General features: G+C 38.9%; 1 protein-coding gene across 1 annotated transcript in view; it reads left to right on the top strand.

Annotated features, from left to right (window-relative positions):
- The window catches only part of LOC119733035 (orexin receptor type 2-like), a 79,618-nt gene extending 65,717 nt beyond the window's left edge, over positions 1-13,901 (top strand). The window contains exons 5-6 of the mRNA XM_038206616.1: positions 3,015-3,157; positions 13,396-13,901. Of these exons, the coding sequence (XP_038062544.1) occupies positions 3,015-3,157; positions 13,396-13,658 (406 nt within the window). The 3' untranslated portion in view covers positions 13,659-13,901. The remainder of the gene's footprint in view (positions 1-3,014; positions 3,158-13,395) is intronic.
- Positions 13,902-14,291: the final 390 nt, after the last annotated feature.

Genomic DNA, 14,291 nt, shown 5'->3' on the forward strand with positions numbered 1-14,291 from the left:
ATTCCCTATTTTTGTCTGTATGACTCAAAATATATCATTACACAATTTGTGTATACATTTTCGTCTCATTAGCTGCCCATCAATATGACATTGTATTATTTGATGATTGGCCATAGACATGTATAGTTCATTCCTCTTTCACGTGGTCGCATAAATTATAACAGGTTTCCTGCACATTTAAGACAATGCAACTCCCATGTGCGTCGCGGGAGGGGGGGGGGCGGAAAGCAAAACAAAAAAAGAGAGAAATGAGATGCAAAATCATATTGCTGTTAATTTAATGCACATTTGACGACATGGGCGTCCGCAGGGGTGTCAATGGGGGTGGGGTGGGCAAGTGTCCTCCCACCCACCCTCGAAAAAAAATTGATAAATTGAGAATATGCTACAAAATATACAAGGTTTTTGGGAAATAATGTGCTTTGCCCCCTGTAGAAAAAAATCCTGGCGACGCCCATGGCACTTATTTCCATGACTTTTCATGACTTTTCCATGGCCAAATAAGGAAAATATATGACCTCGTTTATCAAAATACAGATTCAAATTGTAAAACCTGTTCCGTGACGAGTGCTTAACAGAATGTCTTTCAAAATCCAAATGCTCCAAATCCAAGTTAAAAGCGAAATTTCTCGCCAATTATGTACCGTAGGTCTATATAAAAAGTCAAAAATTTAGAATTCCATTACTTTAGTCACTTTTTAGAAATATCAATGACTTTTCCAGGCCTGGAAATTGAAAACAAAATTCCTTGAACTTTTCAGGTTTTTGCCAGGCCGCGGGAACCCTGTATACAATTTAAACATAATTATATTTAATAAACATTGTTTTTCAAGAAAAAGTTGCGTCGAGGACTTCAAGATGTTTGGTTTCAAATAAAGTAACTGCTTTTAAATGCCTGGATTTTTTCATAAAGGTTTTTTTTTTTATTACGACTGAGGGCGCTCTTTATGTCATTCAGAGCAATATGTACAGAAGGCTCGAATGCTGTGTATATCGAGTCACAGGCAGTTATCAAAATGTGTATCATGAAATTATATTCTATAACTTATTCCAGGAATAAGTTAATTGATTTTGTTATTCTCGTTTAAATGAGTATTACACAACCAAACTAGAAAGCACTCAGAGAGCGCAAACCTCCGCCAAGACAAACAAATTCCCCGCCATATTGTCCAAACACCCAACAGAAATACTCGAATAAATGGTGAGGAATCTTTTTAAAAAAATCTTGGATCCAGACCCAGATCCGGATAACTTGTAATATCTAATTGATTTGTACTTGTACCAAGGACCACCCCTAAAAAATATTGATGCAAATCCCTTCATAACTTTTCAGTTATCTTGTTAACGGACAAACCAACTAACCAACCAACAAAATCTTATGAAAACATAACCTCCCGGAGGTAATTACACATAATTCGGTTTTGTAAGGGAAAGAGGCTTTACAGACCTTAATCACGAGTAAGCCATATTTGATCGTGTTCACTAAATGTATTTTATAAATTGTGAACTGTTGAATGGGATGGCGCCAGACTATTTATGCGTCCCACGCCTCACTTCCATTTTGCTTTGATGTGGCTTAAAACATAATGGCATATATAATCACACATTTTTAATTATTCATCACTAAGCAGACTTGTATTAATTTGTAAATAACCTTATTTCATTGTTTTCAGTTCTATTCTCAATTTCCCCCCAAAAAATGAGATTTTACTTCCCTTTCAATTTAATATGGCCGACCCGTGAATAGGTCTCTAGCCTACAGTGCGTGGTTTATTTCCCGGCCCACTAATAAATTGACACAAGTTGAGGAGTTGATGGCGATAAGCTACTGCAGCTATCATCTAACACGTGTCTGGGGGTAATTCGAACTGCCGAGGCAAACATTAAAACGGTACAATTCAAATCTGGCTAATCTTTCGGAGGCGAATTTGATACGCGTGTTTATTTTTTCTTCGTCGCACCATTGGGACAGGACACATTTGTTTATATAATTTGTTTGTGAGATGTGCTACTGTATGCCTACAACGATGGAAATATATTACATGAAAAGGCTGTCTCAAAATGCGAATGGGTTCAAATGGGTTCAGTACGCACTTTTTGAGTTGTCTTCACTGACTTCACTGTGTATTTAGTTTGAATTATATTTTATGTTGGCATGTCCATTTCCTCTGCAAATTTAATTATTGTCATGCGTCTTGTTTTTATGTACCTAATAACAGCGGTTCTAGCCTATTCTCACATGTGACAAAATGGATAAATAATAGATTTGATTTGCCGTACTACTGGATGGGCATCGACTTTATAATATTAATAATAATAATACCGGAGTCTTATATAGCGCACGTATCTACCAACAATCAGGGACTCAATGCACTAAATTATGTCTATTATTAAAGACAGCTAGGTAAATGTTATTTTTATGAGAAATATGAGACCCATTATGTAGCACCTTATAATGGTTTACAAGGTGCTGCGGCGCATAGAGCAGCCACGGCCAGAAACACCGGGCCAACCCCTTCTCTTAGCGATAAGTGTTAGTTGGTTCTTTAACGTGCATTACACAACACACGGGACCTACATATACATACATATATTTTAATAAATGTAGGCCTGTAAAGTGGAATCTCTATTCCATCTAACGGAAAATAGATTGCACAATGTCTTTCTCTACGAGTCATTACAGTTAACCTTATAGTAATTATTTCTAAGTTTTTATGAGAAATATGAGACCCATTATGTAGCACCTTATAAGGGTTTACAAGGTGCTGCGGTGCATATAGCATCCACTGCCAGAGACACCGAGACTAACCCCTTCTCTTAGCGATAGTAATTATAGTAATTATTGCATATAGAAGAATATGGGGAAAGAATTCAACAGTTTGTGCACCACACTGTAAGGCAGTGAATTAGCACAATGCAGATAGAATGTGTTTATAACTGCAGTTTTTGAAGTTGTGTTTGAGACTGGGAAACTGCCCAAAGCTAAGTATTTTTGTTTTCTTTTAACACTGCAGGCACATGGAGGGCTTTAAGCCGAAAGGCGACATGGACCCGCACGACAACGGCGGCGATGGGCTACTGGTGGCGTTCGTGATCGCCCACTTCATGACGTACTTCAACAACGCCATCAACCCGATCATATACAACTTTCTGAGTGGTGAGTCGGCCTCTCAGGCTGGAAGAGATTTTTGTCTTAAATGTGGCAGCCATTACTGGGGGGTCATCCTACATTGAATGACTGTACCCCCAAAAAAGTCCCACTTTCCCCGCCCTCCAGTGGAACTTTCGTTGTTTGCATAACATCACCATGTTTAAAGAAAGCGAATTTACATTTGCTGAACAAGATTGATTTACATCGCAACGTCTATAACCAATATTGTGAGCTATTATCCCACGTAATTAGCCTACATAAGAGCCCATTGCTATAGTATATCCTTATGGTTTCTGTTTCATCTGACGTGCAAGAATCTCCTATTACTCCTACATAACGAAGAGAAACAAGCCTCACACAACGTGTTCCTTGAGTTGTTCATGCGGTTTACACATACCATGCATGCAGTGAAATTTGCAAGTACATTTATAGACTAAAATTGCTGACAGGTAAAATTTTATCAGCTAGGGAAACTCTTAAAAGTTATAAAACTTCAAAAATTTGCCGTGAGTTTAAAGAACAGGCTACATTGGTCAGCAAGAATAAATAGCATATTTTGTTTGCAAGACTGGAATTGTCATTCTTGTGCGTACCAATTTTGTGATCGCTACAAACAGGCTTGCGATTCAAGTGATGCAAATACCAGTGGCACTCATGGATCTACGACACACTGTATATAATGAAATAATACAGAGATGCTGCGAACAAAAAAAATGCCCAAAGGTCAAGATGCTTTGATCATCTTGAAATGCAAGAATGCTGCAAATTGCCAAGAAAGTTCAATCAGTCGAGCGCGTGAGGACGGTGATGCTTTTGAAACATTCCCCGGTACCCGCGAGGAGTCAAATAGGCGTGTATCGACCGCGCCCTGAGGGTTCAAATTGGCTATGCATGCGTCCATTGCCGGCCACCGTATTGTGCCCGTGCCCTTCCATAATCCGCCACCAGATAGCGGATTCTCCCAGGCCAATGAAATGAATGATGATTGAAATGTTAATTGTAATTACCGACTGCTGTTTCATGTGACATGACGGATCGATGACGGCAACTGGAAACAGGCTGTATTAGCGTGTAACCGAGTTTATTTCTAATTGACTGTACTATATGTCCTTATCGTTGCAATGGACACATCAGGAAAATTATACAATAGGAGACTAATATAATTGCATACCACATGAGGTGTCGGATAATCAAGTTTAAAGACTCGAAAACGTACATGACGCCGAGAACCAATCAAAATGGTGGGGACTTACAGAAGGACAGCGGTTTATTGTGAGAGACTGATAGAAACAGGTGGTATATGAACAAACCCACTTCTTAAGAGTATTAATATCTTGTCAATAGAGGGCGCTTACGATAAAGTATACACATCAAGTTTACACATGCAGGCTGTATTACGTTAGTTAAGAGTTTTACCTCATTCACCTAATCTTGCATACAACCAACATTTCAAACCCGCATTGCAGTCACGTATCTCCAATGCTCTCTGTAGTGAAATACGATCTTTACGCAAAACGCCGCATGTTCAAAACTAGGGCCACCCTAATCTTCAAACAGCATTGGGTTTTACATCACGAAGTTATGCACGCCGACGCACCGATCGAGCGCTACAAGCTGACCTGAAGAAACACCAAGGCACAGCGGGAATTAATGCAGACATTTGAGTAACATAATCGTTGAAATGTTAGATATTGAGCGTCCTTACTCATTTAAAAATGTTCCTTGCTTCTGACTTTAACCGGCATGTGTCACTCAGCGAAGCTAGCAGCATTACTCTAAAGAGATCCCATTGACATTCCATAGTGCGAACCACGAGTTGTCAGTTATGATGTGATCGACAACAACAACAACCTCGCTTCTTGTAAGAAAAAAAGGACTTTTTGTTACAAAAAAAACGCTTTTGTCTCATATCACAATACTGCAATAATATTGCCGGAAAATGGTACCTTTAGGTAGACATTCCCATAGACTTGTGAAGAACTAAAGCCTTCCCATAAACCCATTTGTAAATACTCCATGCCCAAACTTTTTAATAAAATTACTATTCTCCAGCTAGGATCGTTTTAATTAAGAAACACTAAAATGTGTTCTAGAAATGAGTTCTAGAAATAACCGCCATTCCAGAACTCACCTCAGGGAGACACTAAACTTATTACCGATATCTCACTAACTATAAGACTGTCTACCTAAGGACTGGTAACATATATTTAATTGTAATATAGTACTATATTTTGAACATAGATTACTGTATAATGAACACAAAATATCGCTATGTCCGACCAATCGATTATGCATATTTAAATAAGGTGAATGTTGGACAAACGATTCTGTTGCTAGACAACTCAGTGTTGAGTTGTACTTTTTTGTCCCCTCAGTCACGCCACACATTATATATCTGATCTTTAATAATTACGAAATGTGGTGATAACGAATTCAACAGTCAACACAACTGAATTTACGCCGCGGTCAGTGATTTATAATACTAGGAGTATCCAATCCTTGCAAAGCCTTGAGGATTACCATGCACTGTTTCTTCGTAAATACGGTGGATCCTTTACGCTGCTTGTGCCTATACGTGAAAAGGACTGATTAGCCAATTCAGCAGGCCAACCGATTGTAATTGTTTACGAGTATTTATAGGTTTACCTGGCTATTTTAAAACATTTTTCATTCAAATTCACCAACTCTACAATTCAATTTCGAACCCCCACAAAAAATTCACACGCTTTATGACCAAAACCAATTTAGTCATATGTCACTGAATAAAATATTTAATCGAAACCTATTTTAAGAAGATAAAATCAAACGACACACACAACAAATTTCTCGGCTATTTTTACACATTTTTCATTCAGATTCACTAACTCTACAATTCAATTCCGTCCGAGAAAAATGTCACACGCTTTTACCAAAACCAATTAAGTCATGTGTCATTCAATCAAATATTGAATCTCAACCTACTTTAAGAAGATAAAACCAAACGAAACACACAACAAATGTATGACGAAACAGGGAGAGCAAAAGTGGAAAATTATTCTGATCAGCGGCCTATGCCTTCTACTGAAGATATTGCAATGAAGTATGACGACCTTGAACAAAATTATGATTAAATTGAGTGGGAATAAGACAAACTTGACTAGAATCAGTGAATTCGAATGAGAAATAGCCGGGAAAATCTTTTGAATTATCTTGCACAGAAAACGGCCGTTGGGAGGCTAAGTCCTCGACACCTGCGGTGGCATTTTGTCAAATGTGTTATTAAATGTTTGAAAGTGGATAACATTATATTGACTACTGATATTCTAGAAGTTCATAATATAAATACCCGTATTATGGCGACCGCAGGTTAAACAGTACTGAGAAACAGCCGTTGGCTGATATGGGGTGCAAATTCACGCCCAAAGCGAACGTTTCACATGAATACGGTATATGCATTTAAATGATCTTCAGTACGGCTTACTGTCTCTAATTTATCGATCTGCATGTCATTTTGAACCTTATAACATAAAACTTTCTTTCCTGTCAGGAGTTGAGCCGAAGGATTTCTTCGACCGCAATTGATTTTTTTTTTCTAACTTCTTACTTTTCGTGAAAGAAAAGTTTTAAATTAAAACACTGACCGTTATCAAACTGCTATAGCAATGGAATAGAGGGCGCCCTTATAATGTTATTAAGGGGATAGTATCGTAGGTAAAACGAGCTAAATCATGTTTCCTTTATTTAAAATGTGTATTTTACACAATTTGACTGTACGGTTTATCCAGGGCTGAAGGTACCATGTTCCAATAAGGGAACCAAAACTTATTAGGGAACCAAAATTTATAAAACCAAAGACATAACAGTTGACACATAAATTTTTATTACACTTAGGTTAATTAAATACCAGTCATAATGCATTTAGTTGTATTATTCTCGAGTTTGGCGTATTATTTTCTCAGGCCTTTTGAAAAGTAGCTCAGCGAAATATTTGATTTTACAAATCATTCCAAAATTAATCAGCTGCATTCATAAGGAAATGTTCTGTAAATGATTTCAACTCAATTCTAATGTTTTGAACATAGGCCTGAATTTAGCTGTGCCTGAATTTAACTGTGACTGTCCTAGCCTCGAATGTATGAAACATTTTTTTTTCAAGTTAGCGTTGTCTTCGAAATATACGAGTAGTCTGATTTTTGGACGTACAGTTAAGTCTAACCTGAATATGTGACATTAACCCTCCTGCTATCGTAATAGTCACAAACAGTTAAACTAAAATCAATCCCATTCCCTCCCATGCCATGCCTATTACACAAATAGTCAGATCATATTTTCAAGCAAGCACTGTGACTAGTCAAATTCAGTCAACGACAATAGCAGGCAAGTGGTGGGCACAGCTTGCCTATCAATCACCTACAATCAAAGCATAGCTGTGTCACAGTTAGTCAATCCTTCTTTATGTAGACTGGGAGCTCCTAACTGTTAAAAACCCTCACTTTATTGATTTTGACTGAAAGGACAACTTTGTGCAGAATGTATATTTACATAGTGTTGAAATACATATTGTGCTGGCCTAATTAGACAGATAATTCAAAGTAGGCAACATGGATACCGGATATTGGGAACTAACTTAAGAGTCAAGCTATGGAGGGCGCTAGACTATTTAAGTCTAAATGAATCGTCTCATCAAATATACAAATTTGTTTACAACAAATTATACTGAACATCAGGGTGACCGTTTAAGCCGAATTTCGGCTAAATTTTACAGAATTTTGTGGAAAAAACGTGTTTGACAGAGAATTTAGCAGAATGAATTTTTTCAGAAGAATTCTGTAAAATTAGTGATTCTGGCAGGAAAATATGGCAGATTTGTAAACTATAGCTGATATGTTTTGAAAAAAGCTTCAATTGGAGGTTCCCTGATGTGTAAACACAGTAAAGACATTAGAAGCCAGGCTAGACTCGCGCCAATCGAAATTTTATGAGTTTTGTTTTTGTTTGAGGACCTTTTATAACATAATGCATGTGAGTATAAGTGTTTATAAAGTATTTCGCGTAATAATAGGTGACTTAGCAGATTTTTGTTAAATCTAGCAGATTTCTGGACTGCATCTACCAGGTTTTTGCCGTTACCTTACGGTCACCCTGCAGAACAGCTTTTATCTATCACTTACGTACTCTGAAGCAGTACTTTGGTGGACAGATACAGACATGCATTTATACAGCCGTAGATAGTGTGCAGCCAACGTAATGTACAATACATTTTGTTATACACCGAACTGCGGTTTGATACATTTCTCATTCATAAAAATGACTACACTTCTAAGTTGCTCTGGTGGCTTATTTCCGGACCATTGACAATGGGCACGCGCGCGTACACAGGCTTTTAGTTTGCATTACGGTATTGGGCTCTTCCTTCCTTTCCTTTAGATTTTGGATATCATCAGATTTTGACTGCCCCCCCCAAAAAAAAAAAAAATATTTCCTTGCCCCTAATTCCCCCTCTCCATTAAAAAATATGTCACAAACAGTTCACAACCTCATTGAAACACCCAACATATTTGCAGTGACTGGCCACCACCCAAAAACTACAAGGAAAACAAACAGATTTGCAAATGACTGGCCACCACCAAAAACCTACAAGGAAACCAAACAGATTTGCAACATTTGACTGGCCACCACTTAGATTGTATTGTACTCAAGTGGTGTCATGTTGTGGCTGTCTTTCAGTTCATCAGTTGACAAATAAGGGAGAAAATACTACTTCTTTTTACAACAGCACTAATTTCCTAGATGAAATTCGGAGACAGCTAAATATTTTGAATTCTCCCCCAAAACTACAAGGAAACCAAACAGGTTTGCAATGACTGGCCACCACTTAGATTGTATTGTTCTCAAGTGGTGTCAGGTTGTGGCAGTCTTTTTGTTCAGTTGCTAGATAAGGAAGAAAATACCCCTTTTTTACAACAGCATTAATTCCCCCCCCCCCCCCCCGAATTCGAAAATTGAATGGTTTAGAATAGGGACATAAAATTATAGCCCCATAACTTGGGACCAGGGAACCTTACTGCCTCTGAATGTGCACTGATGAGCCTCATTTCCACATTGAAAAGAAATGTGAAGTTTTTAAATTTAAGTTGAATTTTATTATTTGTAACATTTTGGGAGTTTCTGAACAATAAATTGGCTGGTCTCTAGTTGATGTTTGATTAGGTACAGATTGCAAAATGTTTTGTGTGAACTTCCTAGATGAAATTTGGACACAGCTAAATATCTCAAATTCTCCACAAAAACTACAAGAAACCCAGACATCTAGAAATGCCCTACTTATATTTCCTTGGTTTGTTAATACCAGGCAAGTGTGCTTGGAAACCAGTTGCAAAACAGTGTATACTTGAAAGCAAACACAAACAAAAACTTTTCCACCAGGTATTGTTTTACTTGGCTGTGGGACTTAGTATACAGATCGAGGCAGCCTAGTATCTGAGCCAAATGCAGACTGGGAGCTTGAGTGCAGAAAAACATGCGAAACAAATCAGGCCAACTTCACTCACTCTTTAGCTGACAAAAGTCTCCAACATTTTTTATGTCAGGCAAAGACAGGCTGAATATTCAGAACCAGTGCTGTTGTCAAGTACAGAAACAATCCATCACATTTCTTTAAACTGAGATGACAGTGGAACTTAGTATACAGATCAAGGCAGCCTAGTATTTAGGCAATATGCAAACTGGGACCTTGAGTGCAGAAAAACATACCAAACAAAATTAGGCCATTGCAACTTTACTCAAAAGTCTCCAACATTTTCATGAGGAAAGAAAAGGTCCTCAGAATTTCACCAGCCAAGTTTGAGGTCTCAATTCAATTCGAGAAGACTTTTCTTAAATAATTTGAACCTGAGAGTGAAGCCAAGTGATTTCAATTTGAAGCCTACGACAAGACTAGGACATGTCCATGAGCTGTTTGATAAGATTGACCCTTCAGTAGTCTGGTGGCATGACTATAGAAATGTGTAAAAATAGAGATTGGGTACCACTACCAGATGCTTCTTTTGACAAAAGGTGTTGGACTGGTTGTTTGATGTGCCAGTTTATTTTCTTGCATTGCATGTTTTTACTATCTTAACTTTTGGGACTCTAGATCTCATACACATACTATTGAGAGTCCCAAATGTAGGATGGGGCTATAGAATATACTTATAGAGCATGTATAAAAGAAATATATTCTAGACTTGACCAGAAAACGTGGGGGCTGCCTACTACAGTCACAGTCAGCTTGGTGCAACTTTGTTTTCTAGTCCATACTAGACTAAAGCAAAATTTATTTTATTGTGATCTAACAAGGGTAGTCCATTTCAGTTTAAAGAACTGCTCAGAGAGCCCTCATATAAAAATGAAATGGAAATAAAATGAAACGAAATTATAGGCCTAATTTAAATAGTAGACAAAACATACAACATGTATGTATTCAACATGTATACACGCACATATGTACACATAAAAATCCGCTTATAGAAAATAAATGAAGCTTTATGTTGCTATACATCACATGAAGTACCCCAATATAAGACCAAGTAGAACAAATCACGTTAGGATAAAATTCTGCTTCAAAAAACAATGACTGTAAAATAGAACAGTCCCCCAATTACACCTGCAAAAACAACATGCTCAGATAAACATGTGCGTTGTATAAAATGCAATTGCATTCCTGCAAAAAATTTACATGTCCCAAACATTATACATGTACACCTAGCCAAAATTCACATGTAAACACACTGAGTGTAACCTGCATGTGAATGTTTTAAAATAAAACTGAATTGACAGTTACCCATTACAAATACTAAATGCATAAAACTTTTGTCTTAAAATCAAATTTTGTACAAAATATTTTTCTCCCCATGCAAAAAAAGTTGGAAAGAATGTAGTATCCAGACGCCACAGTTGTGCACAGAGTCTATGCATGGAGAGTCAAGAAAATTGCCTAATTTCCTAACAAAATTTGAAATGATCTCAGTCCCACATTCATGTCTTTTAAAATGTTTGCAATGACTGACCTTTATTGAGTTGATACATGAAAAAAAAGTGGCGTCAGATTGCAACATTCTGTCCAAAAGTTTCTCAAAGAAAGTTTCTTCGGAATGTTAAGTGACACATTAGAATCACAAAGTTTTACTCACCTGTACGAATTAGTGAAGAACTTTTACAAATTCCAAGTGAACTGTTGCAAGTATACTCCACAGAATCTCCTTTTGCCGCTTGAAAAATTATGAAGAATAGCGTTGGTTGATCGGTGAAGAAATAGTCGCGGCCTCCATACCTGCCATTTTTGTCTTTGTACACGACTGTACGCACGGCGTCAGTACGTGGTCCAAGCGTACCCAAAGCGTCCACGAAATGTCAAAAAATACTGCCGGTTTTTCACTTTCGCGGCTTCCATTTGTCAAAGACATACACTCACAATAGTCTATGACTAGTAAATTAGGGTTCAGACACATTGGTGTACCTCAGTCTAGCCAGCGAATGCAGAAATTCCAGGTTCAACTTTTCCAGAAGTTCCCAGCGAAACGCACACCTTTCACATGCCGCCATTGCAATTTCCACGTGGCTTAGACTTTGCTCAAGTCTGGTCTCGTTTTTGTTTGGAGCGGTGTACGTTGCACACACATACAAACAGTTTTTTGGGTACTAATCCAATTTCAATCCAACTTGAGTCAAGACTAAAGTTGTTTTGCGCGGGAATTATAGGTTTTCGAAACCGTGGCTTTGTTCTGGAATCGGATCAAGAAATAACTAGCCACCTTATTTGGAGAAAGGTGGAGGCCACTGGCTCAAACTGAATTCATGTTAAGCTTCTAGAAATTATAATCCTTATTGTATGGCCAATAAGATTAAAATATGTGTGTTTAGTTTTGACATGAAAGGGCCGAAAGGCTTCAACGATTTGGCGAAATCACCCGAGTCGGAAACAAAGCCGGTGTTTCAAAAACACCTTTATTCGTCTGCACGAACGCGGAAATACATGCTATTCTTCCTTTTTGCATATTAAAACAATGCAGGACTACAAAAGTATTACAATTGAATAACAAGTAATTCAAGCGTATTCTCTAATTAAATGAGACATCGAACAACAAAATCGGTCCCGTTTAGTTATTGAATAAATACAGAATAAGTTTTTGCGAATTATTTGTGGCCTATAGTTCTCGCAGCGAAGACAGGTTCCCGCCTCATCAGTATCGATAATGCAGGGACCAGGAACCAGTCTACTCGTGGGGCGCATCTTATTTTGCGCAAAGCCCCCCCCCCCCCCAAAAAAAAGTCCAAGACATAAATTAGAGGGAGTTGGTTAAAATATAATCAAAAACAGTCGACCACAATTCCTCTTCGACTGCAATTAAGGGTCAATACATATCATGTTAAATGTGTTTACAATTATAATATGTTGCGGTCACGTGATGCCCAACTTTCAGCAAATTGTTCTCTTCTGCACTGCATGTGTATCTCATGAAATGTAATTTGTGTGAACGTGGTGATATCAACTGTTTAACGTGGACATAATAACATGCAAAAGATGCTTAAATGTTTTGGTTGCCTGTTGGTTGCCCGTTGGTGTGACGTCACAGGTAACACGGTCTGTATGACCCTGTAGACCATCTCTCCCCCCCCCCCCTTGTAAGGGACCGTGACCATTCAGCCCTGGTATGAAAAGGGCCCCCCGGTACCTCGTGCGGTCCAAAGCCAGTCCGGTCTTCAGCCCATTCTCGTCCGGTACATGGTCCTGTCCTTTGAAGTCAGTCAGGCGCATCAATTTATTGCCCTGCAGAGAACGTCCAGAGCAGCACAATAGCAGACTTACCGGATTAAAGATAAAATCCTTCCATAACGCCTTGGTAATTTACGGTCCCATTGTGCGCGAAACCGCATGGTAGGGCTTTTGATCTGTGCCGACGAAAGTGTTCTATTGTTTCTCGCTGAGAGATGAAAACCACAAGCGGGTTTCTTCTGGGATATATTACATGTGTCAATACTTGCAAACAATAGACCCTAGGATAGAGGAGTTCCTGATTAGCACCCGGACCAGCTCCTGGGCCGGTAGCTGGGACGGTACGAGAGGACTTCTTGGGAGGGGACGAGCTTACCGGGGGGCCCTTTTCATACCGGGGCTGAATGGTCACGGTTCCTAAGTGGTGGTTGCAGAAGCTATGAGTTGAAAAATGAGGCAAACTTTAGCAATTCTTCTTTTTCTATCTTTCAATTGATCGTTATGTCTGCAGCTCGCTTCCGGAAGGAGTTTCAGCGGGCGTTCTCATGCTGTCCCTGCGTGAGCGTGCCGGATCGACGCAAGCGGCCCGGCAGCGCGTCCTACCATCGGTGTCGGGACTTCACCGCGCGCAGCGGCAACAACGGGGTCAGCCAGACCGACTACCGGTCACACGACCACAGCACCGAGTACCTGCAGCTGTCCAAACTCGGCAAGATGAATGGGGCTAATAACAACTCCACCCTGGCAGTCAAAAGTGGCGTACCAACCGTCTGATAAGTCTCGGGGGAAAAATCAATATCCAATAAAGAGCTTCACAGTTCCCTTACAATCACAGTGGACAGGTTCTTATAGTTAAATTTAGTAACAATGAAAATACACATACAAACATGACCTGTGCACTGTGGGGGCGCTCTGTGCATGCTGTCTGTTGCAGTCAGTGTTGTATTATAAATTGGGTCCCATTTGCAACAGGGACACATGCAGACTGGGACCTCGGGTGCCGAAAAACATGCAAAACGCAATCATGCCAACTTTATTCACTCTTTATTTTTAAACGGGAGACTTTCTTCAATGTTTTGCACATGAGAGGGCAGTAAAGTGATTTCAAAATGAGGCTAAAGATTAGCCTTGTACATGGTACAATCATGGTCCAACTGTTAAAAAAGACTGACCTCGTCATTCGCTGTCATTAGTCTGGTGGCTGATTATGGAGAAATGTGTAGAAAAGGAGACTGACATGCCAGATATTTCTTTTGGCACAGTTAATTGATGCAGTACTGAAGGGTTGTTGGACTGTTTCAGGTGCTTGTCTTTTTTTCTTTTATAGCCTGTTTTCAATATCTTAGGGGTTAGTTTTCTGACTCTCATACACATATTGAGAGTCCCAAAAGTTTGGACTAGGGCACA

The sequence above is a fragment of the Patiria miniata genome, unplaced genomic scaffold (assembly GCF_015706575.1).
Source record: "Patiria miniata isolate m_02_andy unplaced genomic scaffold, ASM1570657v1 HiC_scaffold_25, whole genome shotgun sequence".
NCBI lineage: Eukaryota > Metazoa > Echinodermata > Asteroidea > Valvatida > Asterinidae > Patiria > Patiria miniata.